This window comes from Myotis yumanensis, unplaced genomic scaffold, assembly GCF_028538775.1.
Source record: "Myotis yumanensis isolate MYYU_CA2020_CCGP unplaced genomic scaffold, mMyoYum1.0.hap1 SCAF_15, whole genome shotgun sequence".
Classification (NCBI taxonomy): Eukaryota; Metazoa; Chordata; class Mammalia; order Chiroptera; family Vespertilionidae; genus Myotis; species Myotis yumanensis.
This window is the reverse complement of record NW_027223766.1, coordinates 18080773-18105830: the sequence shown is the minus strand read 5'-3', so window position 1 is coordinate 18105830 and position 25058 is coordinate 18080773. Positions and strand designations below refer to the sequence as shown.

Genomic DNA, 25058 nt, shown 5'->3' with positions numbered 1-25058 from the left:
AAGTTGCTGAGGAAAGTCCTTGAGTATTGTATCAGTTCTCTGTTGCTTCATATATCCTCCCTAAAACTCAATGGCTTAAAAAACAACAATTTATAATTCCTCATGATTCAGTGGATTGATTGGGTGCTGCTTCTTCTGGTCTTGCCATGTCAGTGCAGTCAGTTGGTAGGTCTGTGAAGGCTGGGATGCTTTGGGAGCTGGCCATGTCTGGTGGTTATTCGGGAATATTAATTGGGACTGATTTTAAAAACAAACAAACACTAATCTCTTATTTTGTAATTTAAAAGGAGAGAGAACTCTTGATAGCATAAGTTAATTTGCAGGAAAATTAGATAATGCAGTGATATAGATTAGAGAAATTGTTCAATGAAGGTTAACAAGTGCCAAACAATCTTTTTTTTATATATAAGTTTAAAAAAATATATATTTTATTGATTTCAGAGAGGAAGGGAGAGAGAGAGGGAGAGAGAGAGAGATAGAACCATCAATGATGAGAAAGAATCACCGACCGGCCACCTCCTGCACGCCCCCAACCAGTGTCAAGCCCGCAACCCCTGTATGTGCCCCAAACTGGAACCGAACCCGGGACCCTTCAGTCCACAGGCCAAGGCTCCAGCCAATGAGCCAAACCAGCCAAACAATCCTTTGAAGGATATGGTACAAATATAGTTTTATCTGCTTCCTTTTTGAGTTTCTCTCCCCTATGCCTGGGCTTGTTCCCAGAGGTCCCCTGGGGTAATAGCAGTGTGCCTAGAAGTCTTTTCTAGAATATCACACTCCCTCTGTCCACTCTCCAATGTTTGATCGCCAGTGTGTTGATGTTAGCTGATATCTCTATCCCAGAATCCCTTAAATAAAAACAGACAGAGGAAGCACTTGCATTCTATTTTTTATATTTTAGATTTATTTAAATTACAGAAGTAATATTTGCTTATTTTGACAATTAAAAAATACAGAAATGTAGATAGTTTTTCTTTCTTCAGTCCACTCAAATTCTACTTTCTCAGAAATAGTTTGTATCTTTTCATAGCCTTTGAAATAGGTTGCATTTTTTACATCCTTTTCTTTTTTTAATAAAGGCCTTCCCAGACAAAAGAAAATGGCTATTACCACCAAACCAGCATTGCAAGAAATGTTAAAGAGACTGCTGTCATAGTAATAAGCAATATATATGTAGAGAAACATAGGTATAAAGAATACATCCTTTTCTTTGTATAAACTAACACAAAATATATATGGGTTGACTTGCTTCCTAAAACTAGCTTTAAACTGTAAACATTAAATAACTTGATTTTATTATTTTAAAATGCATTGTGGACATATCTCCATGCTAATAGACTGGGATCTAAGATAAACTTTTTAATAAGTGCAGACTGTATCATAGTGTGAATGTACCTTAATTTATTTATTCCCATGTTGAAGGACATTAAATGATTTCCAGAATTTTTCCACCACAAACTGCTGAATAAACAAATTTATATCTTTCACTTCCTGATAAAATAAACAATCTTGTAATTTATATATAAGCATAGACATTTTTATTTATTATAATTAACCAAACATAAGATTGCTGGGCCAGAGGGTCATTATACTTTTATTATAATCGATATTGCCAGATTACCTTTCAAATAGGTAGCAGAAAAGATATTTCAACAGCCTTTCTTTCCTATAGCCTTACCATATAAATATATAAAATTTATTTTAGCCGTAACCGGTTTGGCTCAGTGGATAGAGCGTCGGCCTGTGGACTAAAAGGTCCCAGGTTCGATTCCGGTCAGGGGCATGTACCTTGGTTGGGAGCACATCTCCAGTGGTGGTTGTGTAGGAATTGGCTGATGGATGTTTCTCTCTCATCCATGTTTCTAACTCTCTATCCCCTTCTCTTCCTCTCTGTAAAAAAATCAATAAAATATATTTAAAAAAAATTATTTATTTTTATTGAAACAAAAATATATGTGGTTTAAAAAGTAAAGTAGTAGGTACTACTACTACTCCTCTGTTCTAATGTGGAACCACTTTTAACTCTCCTAGATGTTGCTTTTGGTACACAGGTCTAAATATCAAAACATACAAGGTACTTACATGTTCTTTTTTACTTTTCACATTTGAGGCATCATCTTTTGACCTCCTTCTAAGACTTTGTGCTTTATACTCTGGTCCCATCTCAGCATCCCCCTACAGTCATGCAGATATTTCAAATGTTGGTTGAATATATACTCTGCTTTGGTATTAGTAAGACTACATTAATTTGTGTTTTTCACAGTATAGCCATGAGATGTCCAACTATTAATTTATTAGCTGACTTTTAATTAGAATTAATAATTGACTTTTTTCTGTTTGTTTTCTATATATCCATCACTAATACTTCACCAAATCCTGTGTTAAACTATTAAACACTCTCAATATGATCAAATACATCAAGTGATCCTAATTTTGGTCTTATTTTATATTTTATTTCTTTTGAAAAGTGTTACATCCATTTCACCTGTAGCTCTCTGTCCTATTGCTCCAGTCTTGGCTTCTGGGTCTCTAGCTGCTTTTTCAGCTGTCTCCCAGGATTGTTCTTCACTGTCACCCTTTTCCTTTTTCTTCTGGAGGATCACCTATTGCCTGAGTCCCAAGTCTTTCCATTTTGTATTTTGGTGGAGCACCTCCATTAGGAGCTTTCTGGAAAAAAAAAAATGCTTGCAAGATAAATTTTGAGTCTTTACAAGTATCTTAATTGATCCTTGAGTTAGGTAGAAAAGTCTAAGTTGGAAGTACTCTTTAGTTGAAATTTTGAAAGACTTTCTCTCCCATCTTCTGAGGAGAACTGTTGGTGTTGAGAAGTTTGATGACGATATGATTTGCTATTTTTGTCTCTGAAAGCTGTTAAGACCTTTTCTTTATTTCTATTGTTGTAAAATTTAGTGATATTCAATGAATTCTTCCAGTCTGAAGAAGAAAGTTTTTGTATTCTTATTACTTTGTCATTGGTCCTGTTTGATACTTTAATGCTTAAATGGTCTCAAATGATCCCTTTTGGGGGGCATCTCTCTCTTCAGGGACTAGGTTTCAGTATTCTCTAGTTTGCTAAATTTGTTTACTACTCATCAATTCATTTTGCATCTTCCAATAAACTATGATGCTATTTCTTACCATCATATTAATAGTGGCTTCTCTCCTTGCTTAACTAATTCTTTGTCCAAAATAAAAATAAAAATTCCTTTACTCTAACAATTTTAGTGGGAATTTGGAATTTGAAGGGAAATGAAGGTAATTACAGTCATCTCTGTTTTACTAGAAGACAGCAAGAATGTCTTAGAAATAGTTACTAATTGATGATAAAGAAGTTAGTGATTATTTTTAAGCTGCTAAAACAAACAAAATCTACTTTACTTTTATGTTTTCCTTAAATTCTAGAAATTATTAGTTTTAAATCAGTACCTGATTTTTCTTTTTTTCTATAAATAGCATCACACTTCCCTTTACTTGTTCATTTAAAACATTTCTTAAAACCCAGCTTTATAACTTCCCACTGCTTGCTCACAAGAAAACCATTTCCAAGACAAACATTTTTATTCTGTATATGATCTTATACAGTCTTTCACATAATGACGAATAGTAAGTTTTTATTACTATGCAGCATGCTTATGAAGTAATCATTTTTTTTAAACATAGTGTCAAGGTCAGTAGATCATCCTAAGTGGAACTGGCGAACTAAACCAGAAAGCCGTGATTTTGATGAATTGAACCACATCCTTCAAGAGAGCAAGAAGCTGGGAAAAGCCCTTGAGAAGCTCTCTCGAAGTAAGTTCAGTTATTTAATCCTAATTGAAATTCCTAACCAATATTAAAGTAGAAGCACTCATTAATATTGCTGGTAACCCATTTCCAACATCCTCATTAAAATTCTGTGAGAGGTTGAGGAGTTCTGAGGGCCTGGATTGGAACTGAGATTGATTTTGCATGTTACACAGCCTCATGGGAAGACTGGTTATACAGAGTAGGAGGATCTATAGACCCCCTTGGTTATTTCACCACCTCTCTCTACAGTCTCTCTGTTATCAAGGTCAAGTGTACACCTAATGGTATCTTATTCATTCTTCTCTTTTGAACCTCTTTGTTTTGTGTCTTCTTAATGAACACATATTCCTATTGCTTTCATGGGTTTTTAATGTCTCTAGATTTAAGGATGGTAATGGGGCCAGATTTTTCTTAGAATCCTTTCAGAGCCTAGCATAGTGCTATGTGATGTGCATTGTGTAAAAGCAATGATTTATAATCCAAGTGCCTAGGTTAGAGGTTTTGTTCTGCCACCTATGACTTACTTTTGGATCAAATAATGATAAAGTGAGTTTTCAGTTTATTGCTATACTATATTCATGAAAAGAACCTTATATTAATATGTCAGAGGCTTATATTAATATATACAAATCTTGATGAGATGCTATAGAAATGTTTGTTTATATCAATTAGCCTATGGTAAGTTGGTTTTATTGTATGTCATTTTGCTTAAAGTTGCAGAACCTATTGGTGACATTAGTCTGTATGTGCTTTTGAAACAAAATGCCTAACATATCTCCACTTGAATTTAGCTCATTGTCATGCTAGATTCTATCTATCAGAGTAGATCCTACCTCCCTCTTCAAATGTGACCGTTTTTCTGTGTGCTCTGTCTCAGATGGTAGCACCGTCGCTTACCAGTTCACCTAAACTGGAGCCCCTCTACACGCTTCTCTCTCCCCCTTAACTATTCAAAAGTTAATTCTTACCAAATCTTGCTCATTTTGCCTCAAAAACACATTTTGGGTCTGATTCTCTTCTCTAGTTCCTAGTTCACAATCACAATGACAGTGCCCAGATCATTGGTTTATCCATTTAACATGGCCCATTTCGTTCCTGCCCCATGTCAGGGAAACAGGTGCAATTCCTGCCTTTACTAAGCTGTGTCTGGCTAGCTTGCCATAACCGTATGTTAGGGGAGTTTCATGGCCAAAATCATGTGGCTTCATACAATACAATACTCTCTCACTCAGGGAATAGCTTGTGGAGTGAGCCAGTGGTGCAGTGAGCCTTTCTCCCTTACAGCATATTGTAGCAACCCACTCACTACATTTTCTCTTGGATATTTTCAGTTCACTGCTGCTCCTGCATTCCTACATACTTTAACAATATCATCTTAAAATATGATGGCTTTTAAGAGTTAATGAATAGCTGTGAATGTTGTGCGAGGCACTCGGAGAAATATCCTGGCTACTCATTGTAAATGGTTCCCATTGGAGCTTCATGCTTCCGGAAGGAAGCGTTTCTTTAAAATTCTTTCAACTGTTTTAGTTAGTTTAAACTTTGATTAAAAGTGAAATTACAAATAAATGAAAAATACCCTCAGTAATTTGACATTGTCAATAGGGAGCAGAAAGAACTGTATGCAATAGAATAGATACTTATTTAGATAATTTACTAGGCAAAATCATCAAAATATATGTGTTAAAAAGTATAATAATAGGTATCTCAATAAAATATGTTTGACCAAACACTTGGAACAGTTAGAAGGATAATTTTTTCCCCAAGGCAAGTTTCCAATTTATCTAGTTTGAATTTTATTGTGGGACCTATTACTTCTTAGTATGTTAATATATCTTCATAGCAACCTTTCCCTTCATCTCAGTTTTTCATTGGCAACATTTCTTGGCTCTGCAAAACAGCATCTGAAAGTTGAGAGTGATGGACAGTGGATAGAGGATCCAAGGAGCTAGGTCATAAGTGATGGGCAAGTTCTGTATGACAAATAGATTTTGACTATTCAAAGATCTTTTGACTTACTTGCTAGTTCTTGGCTACAGTCTAGATAGGTGAATTATTATTATATTTATGAATAATGGCTTTATGAACTGAGGTGTGAAAGAAATTTAAAGATCAGCTGATAGCTTTCCAAAAATTTAATGAGAAAACTCTTTTTGCAGGACCAAGGTCATTAATGCAAAAAGTTTTTTAAAAAATCAAGTGTGTTTAAAAAATCTCAGACAATGAAATCATGGGTTCTATAATTCCAGGTATCTAAGTTTTATGGCTTTGGATGAGAAAGAGAATTTTGTTTTATGTATCTACTCTCTCCCTCTTTTTAAAGTAGATTGTCTTTTAAATATTTAGTTTTACACAATATATTCAGTTTTAATATTGAATTCATATTGGAAAGGAACATTTTTGTTGTATTAAATGTAATTATTAGTACTTGAATATTTACTTGGTTTTTGTAAACTGGAATAATTATTTTAAATATATTGTACACTGTGACATAAACCATTTGGTATTCTATACATTATCGTGAAATCTGAGTTATTCCAAGTGACCATTTAAAATATTATATATATATATATATACTAGAGACCCGGTGCATGAAATTCGTGCATGGGGCGGGGAGTCCCTCAGCCCAGCCTGCACCCTCTCCAATCCTGGACCCCTCCGGGGCTGTCCAACTGCCTGTTTAGGCCCCCAACTGCCTGGGATCAGGCCTAAACTGGAAGTCGGACATTCCGCTCGCAATCCGCGACCACTGGTTCCTAACTGCTCACCTGCCTGCCTGCCTGATCGCCCATAACTGCCCCCCTTGCCAGCCTGATCACCGCTAACTGCTCTGCCTGCCTGATCACCCCTAACTGCACTCCCTACCAGCCTGATCACCCCTAACTGCCTCGGCCTGCCGGCTTGATCGCCCCCAACTCCCCCCCCCCCCCCCGCCAGCCTGGTCACCCCTTACTGCCCTCCCTGTCAGCCTGGTCACCCCTAACTTCCCCCCCTTGCCAGCCTGGTTGCTCCCAACTGCCCCCCTGCCGGCCTGGTCATCCCACGCAGCCTGCTGTTCAGTCATTTGTTCATCCCTCACTAACCCCCTGCCAGCCTGGTTGCCCCATGCAGACTACTGTTCGTTTGTCTGTCTGGTTGTTTTGGTCATGATGGCTCCTGGCTTTTTTATATATTAGGATTTAAACCCGAATATTCATAAATGGGTACTTATGCTAGGCCTTTATAAATATTTATAATTGTTCAGAAAGCTTTGGGATCTCTCATTGGTCTTACATATCCTCCCCACTGCCAATCCATTATGTCTCAGAGTCCTCCACCACACACACTCAATGCAGATACTGGCCAGCTGCAATGCTACTCCTTCCTGAAGCCTTTCTTGAATTGTTTGAAGGAGCTAATTAATACAGCATGTCCTTGAATAATTGTTAAGCTTAGGTCACCCCAAATTCCCAAAGTGGTAGCTAGACATTTCTTTAGTGCAGTAACACATACAATTCCTAGTTACCAATAACTTTTACCAAAAAAAGAATTATATGGAATCTTGCTATGATGAATGAGTCTCAGATACACCTGTGTTTCTAGTTTTATCTACAAGGGAAAGAATGGTGCCATTTCTTGAGATATAGTAGGGCAATATTTTTCTGTTTTGTTTGTAATTGATATATTAGGTTATTGGAGTGGGAGAGGCTCTAGGAATGGGTAAAATACCCCCCACATGGCCACACCAGCTCCAGTGCCTGGCCCCAGGGCCTATGTTCAGCTCTAGGCACAGCATCATTCACAAACAGGGGGAAATGATATGCAGGTGATGTCATTAGCCTGACACTTTGAGACTGAAATGCACTTAGGAATTCAACAACTAGCTCAGGAAGAAAGTCTGTGCTGTAGATAAAGACTTGTTTGTCATCACCATATAGAGAAATAACAATGTCAGCGGTATGGGTTAGATAGCCCAGGAAAGAATATCAACTGAAAAGAAAGACAGCTCAGCAAAGAACCCTGGGCATTTCAGGAAAGTACTCCAAAGAACAGGATTCCTGTGGGGGAGACAAATCAGGAGATTAGAAAAGAGAGGGAGTTAACAGAGTTTAATGACAGAGCGTTGATGACAGATAAATTAAGGACTAAGCTCTTTACATTGCCGATTTAAAACAATTTTGGAGGAATGGTAAAGACAGAAACAAGATGTACAGTGAGAAATGGTAAGAAGGGTAATTGTGAGGAAGAATCATTTATCCATTGGCTTAAGAAGCTGTCAATCTAAGAGACTGGGACAAATTCCTAGAGCTCTCTAGTTTGTGTCCTCATCTGTAAAAAAGGGAATTAAAATAAATGATCTCCAACCACCATGCTGCCTTAATATTTTATCACTCAAGGAGTCTAAATCAATTCATAAGCAGGAACAAAATTGTAACGAGCTAAGTTATACTTGATTGTCATTACAACATAAAGACTACATCCCTACAATTATATGCACATTAGCTCTGCATCTAAAAACCAGTGTGGGACTTGTCTTGTTTTGGTTGCATCATTTGCATTTTTCAGCAGTTCATGCTGTCATAGTTGACGTGAATTCCTAATTTGTTTTCATGAGTAGAAAGGTTGTATCACACTATTTTGAAGCACTAATAAAAAGAAAAAATAGAATGGAAAATACACTCGTTTTACAAATAGAACTTTTGTCTTTGACATTAGGTTATTAAAGATTGCTTCTAAAACATTTTTATAAATCTCTTTTGAATCCCAGGTATTGCAATTTCAGATGAACTCGATAAGGTAAGTTGAACTATACATCTAATGAAAAGAACATATAGAATTTAGGTTTTAATCCACTGAAACATAAAATGTTCAAATATAATTTATGTTGCTAATATTTAAAGTTATATGCTTAGATTTTTAAATGAAAGTTATTAAATGAAATATGTAATATCACCTATTCTTTTGAGTTAAGGATTTTCAAATTTGGCTAGAGAAAACTGAACCACTGTAATCATTAACAACTATATTAAAAAATGAAAACTAATAATATTATGTAAACTATTTGGATTTTGCTTGTATTGATGATGATGGATTGGAAGAAACTTGTTATTTACTATAGCTGCTCTTTGTAAACCTTACTAAGTAATTTTCAAAATATATTTTTATTGATTACAGAAAGGAAGGGAGAGGGAGAGAGAGAGAGAAACATCAATGATGAGAGTCATTGATCGGCTGCCTCCTGCATGCCCCCTACTGGGGATCGAGCCCGCAACCCAGGCATTTGCCCTTGACTGGAATTGAACCAGGAACCTTTCAGTCTGCAGGCTGACGCTCTATCCACTGAGCCAAACCAGCTAGGGCTTACTAAGTATTTTTTAAAAGTAATTTTAAGATGCCAAGAGGATATGATGATGCCTTGCACTAGTGATAGTTGTGAAGGTGGTGGGAAGTGATATGATTAGGAATATATTTTAGCAGTAGTATCTTTGGAGCTTGCTATGGGTTGGATCTGAGGACTAGTAGAAGAGATCAGTCAGTGATGATTCTTATGTTTGGAGGATGAGAAATTAAATGAACTGTGGTGCCATTTACCAAAATTAGAAAAACTGGGGATAGAGCAAATTTGACAGGTGGGGATAGCATCAACAGTTCTCTGTCCTAGCCCTAGTCAGTTTGCTCAGTGGATAGAGCATCGGCCCATGGACTGAACAGTCCTGGGTTTGATTCCAGTCAAGGGCATGTACCTGGGTTGCCAGCTGGATTCCCGTCCCTGTCAGGGCTCATGTGGGAGGCAACCAGTCGATGTGTCTCTCTCACATCGATGTTTTTGTCTCTGTGTTTCTCCCCCTCCCTTCTACTCTCTTTAAAAATAATGGAAATATATCCTCAGGTGAGGATTAGCAACAACAACAACAAAGAGTTCGCTTTTGTAATGTTTATTTTGAGTTGTCTGTTAAATATTGTTTATATGAGTTGCTGCTCATAAGAAAGTTTTGATTTAGTGTTATACATTTAGGAGTCAGTCATTGGGCTAGACGTTCTTATTTTTTTGGTCTCAGGATCCAAAAAAACTTTGCATTGTGTAGATCAGCCATGGGCAAACTACGGCCCGTTTGAAATGAATAAAACTAAAAAAAAAAAAAGACCGTACCCTTTTATGTAATGATGTTTACTTTGAATTTATATTAGTTCACACAAACACTCCATCCGTGCTTTTGTTCCGGCCCTCCGGTCCAGTTTAAGAACCCATTGTGGTCCTCGAGTCAAAAAGTTTGCCCACCCCTGGTGTAGATTATACCTATTAATATTTTACCATGTTAGAAATTAAAACTGATAAAAAAGTTTACATGCATTTATTTAAAAAAATAGCAGTGACAGAACCATTACATTAAAAAAAATATATTTTTGCCTTATCCAGTTTGGCTCAGTGGATAGAGCCTCGGCCTGCGGCCTGAGGACTGAAGGGTCCCAGGTTCGATTCCGGTCAAGGGCATGTACCTTGGTTGCGGGCACATCCCCAGTAGGGGGTGTGCAGGAGGCGGCTGATCGATGTTTCTCTCTCATCGATGTTTCTAACTCTCTATCCCTCTTCCTTCCTCTCTGTAAAAAAATCAATAAAATATATTTTAAAAAATGTTTTTATGAAAAAGTACTTTGTTTTCCAAAATAAGGAACTTATGAGAAAGTTACATTATTTACAGTTTAAAAGAAACCTCTTTAATGCCTGGCTTAATTAGAAACTGCTGAATTTTCATATCCACTTCTGCATTCAATCTGTTGTGATATGTGGCTTTGGCTGAAGAAAAATTTTTGTCATGAGGTATGTAGTTGGAAAAGGGAGAAGCACTTAGAACTAGCCGTCAATATTTGGTGAACATTGGTACAAATATCTCTCTAAACAGAAAACGTATTTAATTTGGCCTCATGTTAGATTTATAGCTAGAAAATGGTAGAAATTATTGTACAAAAATGGGATCATACAGTCATTCCATTTTAAAATAATAAACTATAATGTAACGATTACATTATTTATATAAAAACAATAGTTAGCATTTTTTTCTATTCCAAATAGGAATATCTCTTTTAAGTTTTAATAGAAGTACATATATGATAAATAAATAAAATTGGTGAATATATTATTAAATATGATTTCCCTTTAACAAGTCATCTAATAATAGAATTACTTTAATTTCTATCTGTATTAACTCCATGCAAAACTAGATCATGACTGTGTACCGTAGCTCATGGAGTAAGTGGCATACGGGGTATCTGGCTTTGTCCTGTTTTTCTAGTCTTTCTCTGCAAAGCCATCATTGTCTTTGCCCAAACTGATCTCCTTATACCCTGACATTCCTTCCAGTTTGCAGAAATGTAATAATCCATGCTCTTGAAGATATGCTCTAGGTTCATTTTAAGTACAAAGACATAATCATTGCCATTTCTAGGTTCATTTGTTCCTTCTAATATATTTTGCAAAGCCCTGGATGCCGGAGCCATAAATTAGCTGTGTGATTCTACTTTCCTTCCCTTTTTTCTGGGGCCTGGCTTGCAGCTGGGTTAGTGTCTATACCATTTTTGGTGAGATAAAGAGCATAGTAATTGTTCTTTGAACTGAAAATGGATTTCACCTTCACTGGGTAACATTGTAGGTGCTCTGGGGTCTCCACGGATCACCCCAGGATACATCTTCCCCCTTCTCTCCTCTCTTCCAGTATTAGCAAGAGTTTTCATTTAAATAAGTTGCACATGTTGCTGATTTTAATTTTCTTACTTATATTGTATTTTAAAGACTTTATAGAAATTGCTGGAATTTATTGCACATTTATTATTTTTCATTTTCATTGAGGAAGCCACCAGTTGTCATACTAAATGAGCTTTTATTGAAAAATATAGTTGTGTCAGTACAAAAAATTGTTCCCACTCACACCTGATTTTCAAGAGGGTCAGATAATACAAAAGAAACACAGCCTCCATTCTTTGCCTTCCTGGAACCCGTCTTGAAGAGGGACAGCCTGCCCCATGGTGCCCTCTGGTGACCACAAAACTCAGTTTTGCATTTTGCTGGGTAAGAAAAAGTGTATCTCAGGCAGGTACTAAAAGCAGTCAAACAGAAAAAGGGAACATTTGTAATACTTTCAACAATAAAGATACATTTTTAAAAATCAGTCAAACAGAAAGGTTTACAATTTGTGTAGAGCTGACACCTTGTCTTTACTATAATAAAAATATATATATTCTTCCTTTTAATCTTTCATTAACATTTTGGGGATTCACTAAAGATAATATTCTTCTTAATCTTTATAAAATACTGGCCTCTAGTTAGATCATAATTTCATTGAAATTATTTATTCTGTGATCTTTACAAGTAGTTTATGAATTCTATAAAAGATAAGATTTATTACTAGTAATTCTATTTAAAATGAAATGATAAAACAAGACTGATACTATTTTAAAGCCTTTAAAAAAAAACTGTGAATTCTAGAAATTTCGTTCTGCTTAGTCACTATATTGGTTTTCTATACTGCTGTAACAAAGTAAAACAAGATGATTTATTATCTTACAGTTTTATAGTTTAGAAGTTCTACATAAGTGTTTCTGGCTGTCATAGCGCTACATTCATTCCTGAAGTTCTTTGTGACCTTCAGGAATGAGCACAAATCACATAAAGTAAGTCATCTAGTAGAGATGGAAAGAACTGAAATTTTAAGTTAATTCAGAAAGGAAAAAGAACATTTTGATTTGAGGAAGCAGTTGAAACTCTAGATAAAATTATTTCCTTGTCCTGTTGTAGAGAGTAAATAAGCTAAGGCAGCACATTCTTTTTTCCTCTTCAGGAAACAGTGGCATTTAATTCTTCTTTTCTAAGACCCCGTGTAATTGGAGAATGGATTGGTCGAGAAGAGAATGATGCTGACCCACTAGCAGCCGAAATGCTACAGCCCCCAATTCCAAGAAGTAAAAATGAACAATGGGAAAGTGAAGATAGCAGCTCTAGCCCCACAGGAAGGTAAGATGAGATGGTGTCTAAGATTCTGAAAATTATTAATCATTACAAGGTGAAGGGAAAATAAATCCAAGTGCATGATTTTGTTGAAGTAAGTCTTAGCAAATTTATATAGAAAATTAAGTTGGACTCCACACAAGATAAAAATTAATTTCTCTGTTTTAAAATTAGAATGCTACTAGAATTGCTTTTAGATTTTGGTTTTGATTTTTTTCTTTACATCTAAAAAAATTACCATCTCTTAGTATCTAACACCAAATAGAGAAATAATTTCAAGGATATAAACTGTAGTTGAGATTTTCTGTAATATTGAGCAGGGAATAGCTGACTGTTGAGAATTGAAAGAACATATATCTTTATGAATAAGTGTTTTTAAAATTTTCGGGTAGCTACCCAGAAGAGGGATTGCTGAGTTATATGGTAGCTCTGTTCTTAATTGTTGAATGAACCTCCATACTGTTTGCCATAGTGGCTGTACCAATTTACATCCCCACTAGCAGTGTGTGAGGGTTCCTTTTTCTCCATATCTTTTCCAACACTTGTTATTTCTTGATTTATTCACAGTGGCCATTATAATAGGTGTGAACTGGTATCTCATTGTGGTTTTGACTTGCATTTCCTGTATAGCTAGTGAAGTTGAGCATCTTTTCATATATTTGTATGTCTTCTTGGGAAAAGTGTTGATTCATGTCCTCTGCCCCTCTTATTATTGGATTGTTGGTTTTGTTGTTGTTGAGTTGTATGAATTCTTTATTGAAGAACCTTATGGAAGTAAATTTGCAAATATCTTCTCCCTTTCAATTGGTTGCCTTTTTGTTTTGCTCAAGGCTTCTTTGGCTTTGCAAAATCTTTTTAGTTTGATATAGTTAGTCCCATTCATTTATTTTTGCTTTTCCTTTCCTTTCCTTTGTGGTCGAGTTCATAAAAACCTCTCTAAGACCAATGGACATAAAACAGAAATAGACACAGACAACAATATGGTGGTTACCAGAGGAGGAAGGGGGCCAGGAGAGGATGAAGAGGGTAAAGGCAGGCAAATGTATGGTGACAAAGGAGACAAGACCGTGGGTGGTGAGCATACAATGCAATATACAGATGATATATTGTGGAATTGTATACCTGAAACTTACACAGTGGTATTAAACAATGCGTTTAATTTAAAAAGGGATCTAAAAGGGAGAACTTCTGATGTACAAGAGACATAATCAACAGGGGTAAGAAAACTATTAAATGTATAATAGACAATACAAGGCAGTGTTATTGTGGAATATAAAGAAAAAAGAAAACCTTCGGTTAAAACCATTTAAGTTTAGAGTTGATAACTATGACTGCATATACATTTTCTTTGTTTAATGTTTAGAAACTATTACGATTTGTAAGTTTGAAAGTCCCTATTTCATTTCACTCAGACCTATGATGCTCAGAATGGGTGACGAGATTTGCCTTACGTTTTCATAGGCTGGTAGAAGGGAAATGTTCAGATCATATTTATTAGAAAAAAGTATATTTAAATAGCAGTTGCAGTGAGTAAAACTCAAAACAAAAATGAAAACTTCTATAAGAGAGTTGGAGTGATAAAAGCATTATGAAGCATGGCATACACGAGGCTGAGAAAATGGATATAAATACCCATAAACTGAAATGTGGCTGGAGCTAAAGCTATCCGTTGAGTGTTACTAGCGGAGCACCTTAGAAGAGCTTTTCCTATACTTCGCATAGCCACAGTAACTTTGTATATCCTATGTTAAATTTAGCAGCAAGCAATAACTATTCTTTCTCAAGGAGAAAATTGTATTTTCTACAATATAATAGCTTTCAGGCTTTTTTCACTTTGACTTATCACTTGGCTGGAGGGAAGGAAATTCAGAATACTCAAAAATGTGCTTCAGGCATATAGGAAAAATGATTCCATTTCCATGAGAAATAACTTTTAAATTATTTAAGTAGTTTGAGTTTCCTATGTAAGGAGAATAAAACCATTTTTAAAAATCCATTTACCTTCTTTTGTAAAATGCCAGATCAATTTCACCTGTCAATGAGGGTAATTTCATTTTTAATACCAGGCTTATGAAACCTGGTATTGCTTTATCTTTATTCATTGCTAGATCTTTAGTTCTTAAATATAAAATAGAGAAATGTCAATTTTCATTTTGCTTTCATTTAGTCATAATAGTAATTGGAGCTATTTATTGCAAATGTTAGTGTTTCTATTTTCTTTCTAGCTTACGTGAGCTCTTATTTTCTCTTGAATACCATTAAAGGGAATCTTTCCTGCAATTCTAGTTCAATCCCTTACCCATAAAAACTCAATCCATAAATATCTCTCTCAAATATTTGTGTAAAAATGTTTTCAGTTTTATTTTTCTCTAGCTTTAAATTATGAGTTGAGATATTACCTATGAAATGAAGAAAGTGGTGAAGTCCTACCCAGATGCCCCAGTACAGCTGAAATATAATGCATGCATACCTGAACTGGATTTAAAGAATAACAATAAACTATGGATGGGAAACTGTATCTCTCCCATCTTCTAATACATAACAGGATTTATGAATTTATACCAGGCACTCATATAGCATTAGATTTAATTTGGATGAATAAGAAGGGGTTGAGAAGAAATTTTTAAATGACTCTATAATTTTCAGCTTTAGTGTTAGCTTTTGTCTTTAAATAGTTATGAAATTGTACTATACCTAAACAGTCATGAACATTCACAGATTACATGATATTCTAGATCCTGAAAGAAAAGACTTAATTTTCAAAGATGACTCCTTCCATTTTCCTTTCCGCTAATGGGACCCACATGCTCTTGTTGAAAATAGACATCAGTCATATATGAGTGAAGGAGGCACATAGATGGCATCCAGTAGACGTGTGCTAAATGAAGCCTACTTATAAGGATTGTTTATTGTCCATCTTAATTTTTTGTACTTTTTCCTGACTTGGTCTTTCCTATTGTTTAATGCTCAAATCTTATTTGAATGTCTATTATGACTGTCCTCCATCTTTGATACATACCCAACTTTCCCTTTCATTCAGAATAATACATACACAATAGACTGGACTTTCACCATTCGATTAGAGAGGATTAAATAAAAGCTTAGTGAACCTTAAGAGTCTTATGGGTAGAAACTTACCCACAGCTTCCTCCTGGAAGTTTTTTTAAAAATGATATTTCTTATATGAACTTGTTCCTTAGGTTCTGCAATACAGCATTGTATGAAAAGAGTTAACAAATTTAATAAGCATTGCTGTGACTTGAAGGGTTAGGTGCTGGTTCAAACAAAGGCAATTACCGTAGGAAGGAGATATGGAGAAACTATTAGAATAAGACAGAAGCTACTAACACAGAATCAATGAACCCTACATGGTCACTGGATGGACTCAAGAGATCTTTGAATCTCTTGAAATTACATGGAAAATGTTGTCTGTATGTGCACATGGACATTTTCCTGCATTTTTATGCCACATCTTTCATAGATGTCAAAGTGGTTCTAAATTAAGACAAAGAAATAAATTAAAGCATCTAAGCTATAAAAGAAAGAGGGATCACAAAAGAGAAAGGGGAATATGTTGGGGAATGATTGAAAGTTTTCCACAATTGTCAGATACAACCAATTGGCATTAATTGTTATGACTTGTCTAGCCATTTAGGGGGGAAATATATATATATGTTTATTGCACATTTAGAGTTATTAAAAATCACATTAATAATACAAACAAAAAATAAGTTTAATAAAACTATATAATTCTATCTTAAGCCATCTTAATTAGATTTTGTGAAAGCTGGGTAATGGAGTTTCCAAAATTACTTGCTGAATTGTAATGTGAATTTGTAAATAGGCTCATCAAGGCTTGAAAGCCTAATGAAGCTTCTCTAAGTTGAGCCACCTTATTAAAACAAGAAAAATATAAATAAATAATATATATCTGGTGAATTTGCTTTATTTGCTAAATGAACATTGTTATTAGATGGTATATAGGCCATAAAATGGATAGAAAATCTTACAAATTATCAATATATATTATTAAAATAAAAGCCAAAATCTCTTCCCATTAAGAAGTTTTCCCTTTCATTGAAACTCATCATTGCTTTTGCTATATCTATAAACAAAGGCTGGAAATGTTCCCCTTTCTTTAGAGTACCCTTTATTAGCAGCAAGAGACAAGCAATAAACAAGTGAATATAAAAATATCAGCCATAAATTTAAGTAGTGATAAGTAATATGATAGAAAGTAAACCATAATAAAAAGTAAGAAAATGGATGGAACAAAGAACCTTAATACATGTTGTCAGATTTTGACTGTGTAGATACGATAGAAATATAAATTGAACTTACTAATTTAGGAGTACTCTAAGATGTAAATTTTAAGCAAAAAGAATGTTAATTAATAAAAAAATCTATCAACCAAAGAACAGAAGCCTTAAAAAGATCTAAAACACAACAAAATTATACCTTATGACTCAAAAATTTCTATGTAAAGCCAAAAAATATGTCATTAAGTCATGAATTTATATCAGGAGATTGATGAGGTCATTTTTACATGTTCAAAATATGGACTCATAGACTCATAGGTGGACTCTCATTAAACAGTCATCATTTGGGTCTCACAGCCCAGCACTATCTTTATGACCAAACCATGTATTTTAATGAGACCGAGGACAACAGTTGTGCCCACCTTCATGAAATGGCCTTGGTCATTGTTGGTTGATGAATAGGAGTCACACATCGGCAGCCTGCCATTTGTTCCTCATCTTCCACATTTCGACCTTCATATTTTTCCTTCTTCTGTTTCATGACCAGTCTTCCTATGGCCCTGGATTTTCATTTCTCATATACATCTACTTAAATGAATTCTCATTTTATTTAGTGTGTTTTAGAAAATGAAGTTCAAAAAGAGAAAGTGATTTAAAAAATATCTATTGAGCATTAACAGAAGGTAACGTGCTAGGTACAGATTAGGTTCTGACAACTAGGCTGTGATGGTGAACTGAAACAAGCTTAGGAGACAAGTCAAGAGAGGAATCATCCAGTTTGCCACTAAAGAGAGCGTATGGGCTCAAATAGAATATTTACTAACCCGTATTCAGAAACTGTGTGTGAAACAAAATGGATCAAGGTCAAGTCCCGGGGAAGAGTGGGACCAGGAAGAAGGCTGTCCAGAGGGAAGTGGAAGTCTCCACCTGGAGAGGTAGGCACACCAGGGTAGGGACATCAAAGCCACTTTAAATTGTCCCTTTCCATCTGATCTTGGTTTAGAAGTTACCCTTTTAAAGCAAAGCAAAATAGATTCCTAGAGTGTATCAACACCACACTGAAATATTAAGTGCTATTCTTTTTCATATAGCCTAAGGCCTCTTGTGGTTCCCTTTCCCTTTTGTTTTTCTAATTTAAATTTTATTTTCAATTAAAGTTTACATTCAATACTATTTTGTATTAGTTTCGGGTGTACAACATAGTAGTTAGACAATCATATACTTAACAAAGTGATTCCCCTGATATTTGCAGTATCCACATAGTTATTCCAATATTATTGACCACTAGAGGCCCAATGCATGAAATTCGTGCAAGAGTAGGCCTTCCTGCCCCCAGCTGCCAGCATCGGCTTCCCTGTCAGCACCAGCTTCCCTCTTCCCTTCCCCCTGTGTCTGCCAGCAGGAACCTGGGACTCAGGCTTCCCTCACAGCCCTAGATTTGTCCAGATGGATGGAAGGATGTCCGGAAGGATGTCCAGTCTAATTAGCATATTATGCTTTCATTATTATAGATATTCCCTGTGCTGTACTTTCTATGTGAGATACAAATGCTCACGAAGAAATGTAAATATTAAGAAAGCTGCCCATTATGTTCTTTGAACATATAATGATATTGGTTACCACTTTAGAGACTGCTTTATGTGTTTCCTCATAAAAACATTATTATTATTCCCATTTTAGAAATAAGGAACTAACTCCCAGAGTGGGTAGTTGTGAACTTGCAGAGCTAGGCTGTTTTGCTTTCAAATTCTTTGTCCTTAATACTTTTCTTCAGGGAAAAGTTCTAAGAATCCCAATATTATTAAAATTTAGGTTCAATATCTCGGTAAGAGGGGGCCCAGAACCCTAAGTGCTCTTAGAAACACCCCAAACCCATCTCTCCCCATCTCTCCATCACCTGTTTGCATTAAATCCTGCTTCCCTTCCATGTCCTCTCTCATGGTGCAGTTTTCACTTCTACAATCCACAGGCCTTTCTCATTCAAAAGGCCTTCTCAGTGAATACAGTTTGTCAAGGAAGATATCTAAATTTTACATTATTTCTCACCTTAAAAGACACATGGCAAAATTATTCACAAGACTGATGCCATGACAAGAAATTGGGGTAAATAAGCCTCCATCAATTTACAAGTGAATATTTTATGTTTTATCTCTACTATTAAAATATACAAATGAGTCTCACTAATTGAATTTGAATTTATACTGATAGTTGCTAAAATAGAAACAAATATTTTAAAAGATATGTCTTTTTTATCACAACAATAGTTCCTGTTTAAGTGGGGAACCTAATTTAGAATGGAAGTTAAAGTTGAAATAAGTATTGTTGACAAGAGTATGCCTTCATCATAATTTCTCTTATTTTTACCCTCAAGTTTTCACTTTGAAAAGTATCAAACGACAGAAAATTTAAGAATAGTAATATCAATATCTACATACCCTCCACATATATTCACCAATTAACATTTTGCCTTTGCGTTACCTATGGTAATAGATCAATCTATTCTAATTTATTTATCCTATTTTTTTATGCTGAACCACCTGAAAATAAGTTATAGATATTATAATGTGTTAATTCTTTAATTCTTTAACATTCATTTCCTGAGAATAAGGATATCCTCATGTACAACTATAATGCCATTAACATAACAAAACTTTTAACAGTGATACTATAAAATTATCTAATATGAAATCTATATTCAACTTTCTCTCTTTTTTCCAGTAGTCTTTTATAGATTGTTGTGTTTTGTTGTTAGTTAGTTAGCTTGTTTGTTTCTTTTTTATCCACCATCTAATGAAGGATCATGTGTGGAGTTAAGTTTTCAAGTCTCTTTAGTCTTTATAATCTAGAACAGTCTCCGACTTTTGTTTTATTTTATAACATTGATATCCTTGTAGATGGCAGGCAATTGTTTCCAAATCTGGACATGTCTGATTGTTTCCTGATCATTAAACTCAAGTTAAATATTTTTGGCAGTAATTCTACATAGGTAGTAGTACTGAGTACTTCTTCTTTTTCCCATATCTAGAGATTCATAATGTCAGTTTGCCCCATTATAGCTGATACTGAGTTTGTTTACTTGCAAGGTTAAGGCCATATCCACTAGGGTTCTTCATTGTGAAGATATCATTTGCTCTTTGTAATTAACAAGTTATCTACCACCTCTGCTTTGGAAAAGATGGCACAGACTCTCTCAGCTCCTTCCCCTTCAGTACAACTATAAACCTTGGAAATAATGCAAAAGGCAGCCAAAGCAGTTTTATGCTGTGAAAAATGTAAAGAGGAAGATAGAATGGCTAGGGATCTGATGGCTGGAGGAACAACAGTGGCCAGCAACGTATGATTCTCCCACCAACAGCATAAGGCAAACTGGGCCTGGCATTTCCCAACCCCAAACTAGCACGAGGAGGTGGTGGCCTCGATAAGTTCATTCCCCCCCCCCCCCCCCCCCCAAATCAAACAGGAGTCCTGCCGGCCTCACTGGCAGAGCCTGGTTGCACTGGCCAGGGAATTGATAGAGTCCCACTCACAGGAAAGGGCCAGAGGACATACTGTCCTTTCCTGCCAGACTTGAGATTTCTCTTCCCCACTGAAGACAGCGGGCAGTTAAGTGCCTTTTACTCGACAAAAAGACACAAGAGGTTTTCCTCCACAACAAAGCTTGACATGGGAATCCTTTATGTCCCCACAGCCAGACATTCCCTTTATCTACCTAGAGGCACCAGATGCACAACCTGGAGATGCTCCTTTTGTCCTCTCAGGCAATACCAGCAGGTACATTGGGAGCCACAGCAACACCAGATAGCCCAAGCAGACTAAAATAGCACTTCAAGAGCTCTGAAGCTGTCCCTGGAACCACAAGTTACAAAAGTAAGCCAGGTGGCTGCCTTTTAAAATAAAAGATATGAGTAGGCCCCAGACACTCTTAAAATAATAGTCAAATTGTGCAAATCACATTATACTAAGAACCAGGAAAACCACACCTTACATGAGAAAAGATAGTCAACTAATGCCAACATTAGGTTGAATCAGATGATGGAATTATCTGGCAAAGAATTTAAATGCATGTGTTTCCTAGAATAGAGTCAGAAGATGAAGTGGCATCATTCTCACATCAGACATTAGATTACAATATTCGATTGATTTTTTTCAGTGAACATGCAACTCCCACAATTTGCTCTGATCATGTCAGCATCACTGAAACCCTCAGCCATCTTAGTTTACAACAGTGGTTCTCAACCTTCCTAATGCCGCGACCCTTAAATACAGTTCCTCATGTTGTGGTGACCCCCAATTTCATTGTTACAAATTGAACATAATTAAAGCATAGTGATTAATCACAAAAACAATATGTAATTATATACGTGTTTTCCGATGGTCTTAGGCGACCCCTGTGAAAGGGTCATTCGACCCCCAAAGGGGTCGCGACCCACAGGTTGATTACCGCTGGTTTATAGCTTTGAACTTTATTTTGGATTCTTTCCATTAAATCTAATTAATCCTGCTTTTTAAAAAATCATAAAAATGCTTCAACAAGCAATTATAAGTTCCCTTGAAACAAATGAGAACACCAAATATCAACAAATATAAATACTGACGAAGAACCAAGTGAAATTTATGTAACTGAAACAAAATATAAAAACTTGTTAAATGGACCCAGATTGGAAATGACAGAGAATAGAATTTTTTAATGAGGATAGATCTATAGAATTTATCCAAAATGAACACCAGAGAGAAAATAGACTAAAACTTATGTATATGCCCAATCAAAATTTCAGCTGATTATTTTGTGAATATCAACTAACTGATTCTAAAGTTTGTATAGAGCGGTAAGAGACCCAGAACGGTGAACAAATTATTGAAAGAGAAGAACAATATTGGAGAACTGATATTATCTTACTCTAAGACTTACTATAAATCCACAGTAACCAAGACAATGTATATTGGCAAAAGATTAGAGAATGGGACAGAAAAGAGAGGCCAGATAGCCCAGAAATATAGTAAACTAATCTTTGACAAAGGAGCCAAAGCAATCCAATGGAGCAAAGGTAGCCTTTTCTACAAATGGTGCTGGAACAACTGGACATCTACATGTTAAAAAAGAAAAAAAAGAAGTCTAGACAGAGACCTCACACCCTTCCCAAAATTTAACTCTAAATGGGTCATAGACCTAAATGTAAAATGTAAAACTATAAAACTTCTATAAGAAAATAAGAGATAACCTATATGACCTCAGGTGTGGCAGTGAATTTTTAGGTATAACACCAAAGGCACAATCCATGAAAAAAAAATATAAGCTGGACTTTATTAAAATGAAAACTTGAGAAATGAGGTACCAAAGGATGTCTATGAAAGAAGACAGGCTCTGTATTTTTATTATACTTGGGGAAAATTTTAATAAAATGTCCATAAATTTGCATGGCAAAATAATGGAATGAAATGTGATTGTCGATTTTCTTCACTCACCACCGCTAATGCATCATGTCATCATCGTTGAAAGTTAACACTTAAATATTTCTTCAGCTTAAAGGTGGAACCCAAGACCAAGGGATTAAAACAACAGCAACAGCAACATAAGAAACTGCTGGCAGCAATGCTCTCTCAAGATTCTTTTGAGTCTATTCACAGCCCTACCCCACCTGTAACAGAAGAAGATATTGATAATGAAGATGATGCAATGGAATTGCTGGGTAATTTTAAAAATTAATAATTTCTCTTTTTATTCTTCTTTGGCATTGTAAAATGTATGGTGATTAAGAGACTTTAAGAGTTTTGAATAGTTTTGTCTTAGGGGAAAGAGCTTAACACACATTTTATTTACATTAGACTTTTATGAAGTTGCATCTAAGAGCTAAGTTGAAATCACCTAAGCATGAGAACTATTAGACTGTACTTTGTGTTTTATATATGCAGCTCTTTGCCTTCTAACTATTTAATCAAGCTTTATTCTGTGTGCAATTGTGATATTCAGTTGTTTGCTTTATTCTCTGATTATAATTGCCTTGATTACAGCTTTTGTCTATAAAATGTATCCAAAGTACATATTTCAATCCTTATCCCATATGTCCCCTGTTATTTAAGAATGTTTCATAAAAATAGGTTAAAATTAAAGAGGCAGAGAGTAAAACTAATGCTTTATATCTTCCATAAATGACAGAAAAGTTTAAATGTAGACATTTCAGTTTTTAATTTTTTCATAGGCCCATTACTTTCATAAAAACGTTATTAATGTTGTATATGCAAGAAATCCTTTTATGTCTATGGATGAAGTAAATGTATGTTTCTGTGTCATCAGAAATATTTTTGTAGTAACTTTAAAAACTTGAACTTCCCTTTAGAAAACCATTTTTTCCAAAAGAAGGAATGAACTTTTATTTCAGAGAAAGTGATCCACATATAAAACAACATTTTTGTCAGTGATATCAATTATTCTATTCCAAATAATTAGAGCAATTTTAAATACTTTGTAGCAGTATACTAGTAAGAGAATAAGTCTAGTCATTTGAAAGCTTTAAATAAGTTTAACATATAAAATATGGAGTCCCAGAAATATGCATATATTTAATTTTTTTCTTATACCAGATTCTTTGGTTTTAAGTATTTATGACAGTAAAACACTATCATTATGATAAGTGATGTAGGTTTCTTTGCATTGGCCTACAGAGGTGTTATTTAGTCGGTGATAGCGGGCTCACTGATGTTTTCTGATGTTATAATACCTGCATTTATTCTAGCATTGAGGAGACTATATCATGGTATTTTCACCTCAAGCTGTTGGTCTCTCTCTCTCTCTTTTAAAAGAACAATTAAGCCTCGGTTCTTCTTAAGGAATCTTCTCTTCCCCACCTCCAAATCATTACTGTGGCAGATGTGCAGGATGTGGTGGTCAGACCTTTTTCAATCAATTTCCATTCAACAAGTATTTACTGAGCACTTACTATGTGCTAGGCAGTGAGTCCTGGGGACATAAAAATAAAATAATCACGGTCTCTGTTTGCTAGAACTTCACCTTCTAGTGTTCAAGATAAAAATGTAAATACATCACTCCAGTAGTGTTGCTGCAGGTCTAATTTGATTAAGGTTACAGCTGTATATAGGGAGAATCCCCAATGCAGGAGTAGGGGACGGCGATCAGGGAATATTTCCTAAAGAAACTGATTGTTCTGGTGAGTCCCGGGATGCATCGTCAGCAGGCAGAGGACGATCATTCTCCTTGTAGGTTTACTCTGGTGGGAATGGAATCTCTGCATTTATGCCCCAGGACAGTGCTTACAAATTGTTCTCTGCTTTGGTCAGTAACAATGAATCGACATTGGATTGTGCCGATATCTTCCTCTCTCTATCCTTTCCTGTAAATGACAGCTGATCGTCAGCTAATGTTCACATGAAGGCAGCTGTCCCTTGCCACAAGAATCTTTTGAAGAAATGCAGGCTCAGAATCACTGTAGGGTTACTGATAGCCTCAGGAGTTCAGAGGAGATCACAGAACTTCGGTGGTAGCTCAAGGTATTCTTTAAGGAGACTCTGATATCCACTCAGTGCTGGTGCCCCCTAGATGTCAGCTGCTCTGTTACCGTGTCTGGTGTCTGGTCTCCCAAGCTGACAACCAGAGGATTGGGTTTTGACTACCTAACGTGACAACTAATAGCTGGTCCTCATTAATTTTTTTTTTTCATTTAGACATTTTGGCAAATTTAATCATAAGAGATAGTCAAAGGACTTGGCCTTTGTTCCTGTAATTCTACATGTCTCAGCACAGATGGCTGGTGGTATACTAATGCTGATCTCCACATGCTCCAAGTCCATTAGTCTATCCCCTAAAATAATGCCATACTTAGCTTTCCCTGGTGCTTACTTGTCTCCATGAACAAAGGTGATATGGCAGAAAATTCAGTCCAAAAGATGGTTTTACCCAGAAAGTTCATCTACTAAATAAAATGTCATTTGAATATGAAATATGTTTGATTAAGGCCCAGATATTTGTACCCACTAATATAATTATTTTTAAAATACATATTTAAAATATAAACTCAGAG

General features: G+C 35.6%; 1 protein-coding gene across 4 annotated transcripts in view; it reads left to right on the top strand.

Moving 5' to 3' along the window:
* The window catches only part of CUNH8orf34 (chromosome unknown C8orf34 homolog), a 249830-nt gene that overhangs the window by 49682 nt on the left and 175090 nt on the right, over positions 1-25058 (top strand). For 3 of the 4 annotated variants that reach the window (XM_070391951.1, XM_070391950.1, XM_070391948.1), the window contains exons 4-7: positions 3661-3789; positions 8534-8562; positions 12600-12772; positions 22546-22712. In XM_070391951.1, coding sequence (XP_070248052.1) covers positions 3661-3789; positions 8534-8562; positions 12600-12772; positions 22546-22712 — 498 coding nt within the window. The remainder of the gene's footprint in view (positions 1-3660; positions 3790-8533; positions 8563-12599; positions 12773-22545; positions 22713-25058) is intronic. The other variant, XM_070391949.1, reaches the window with a different exon arrangement.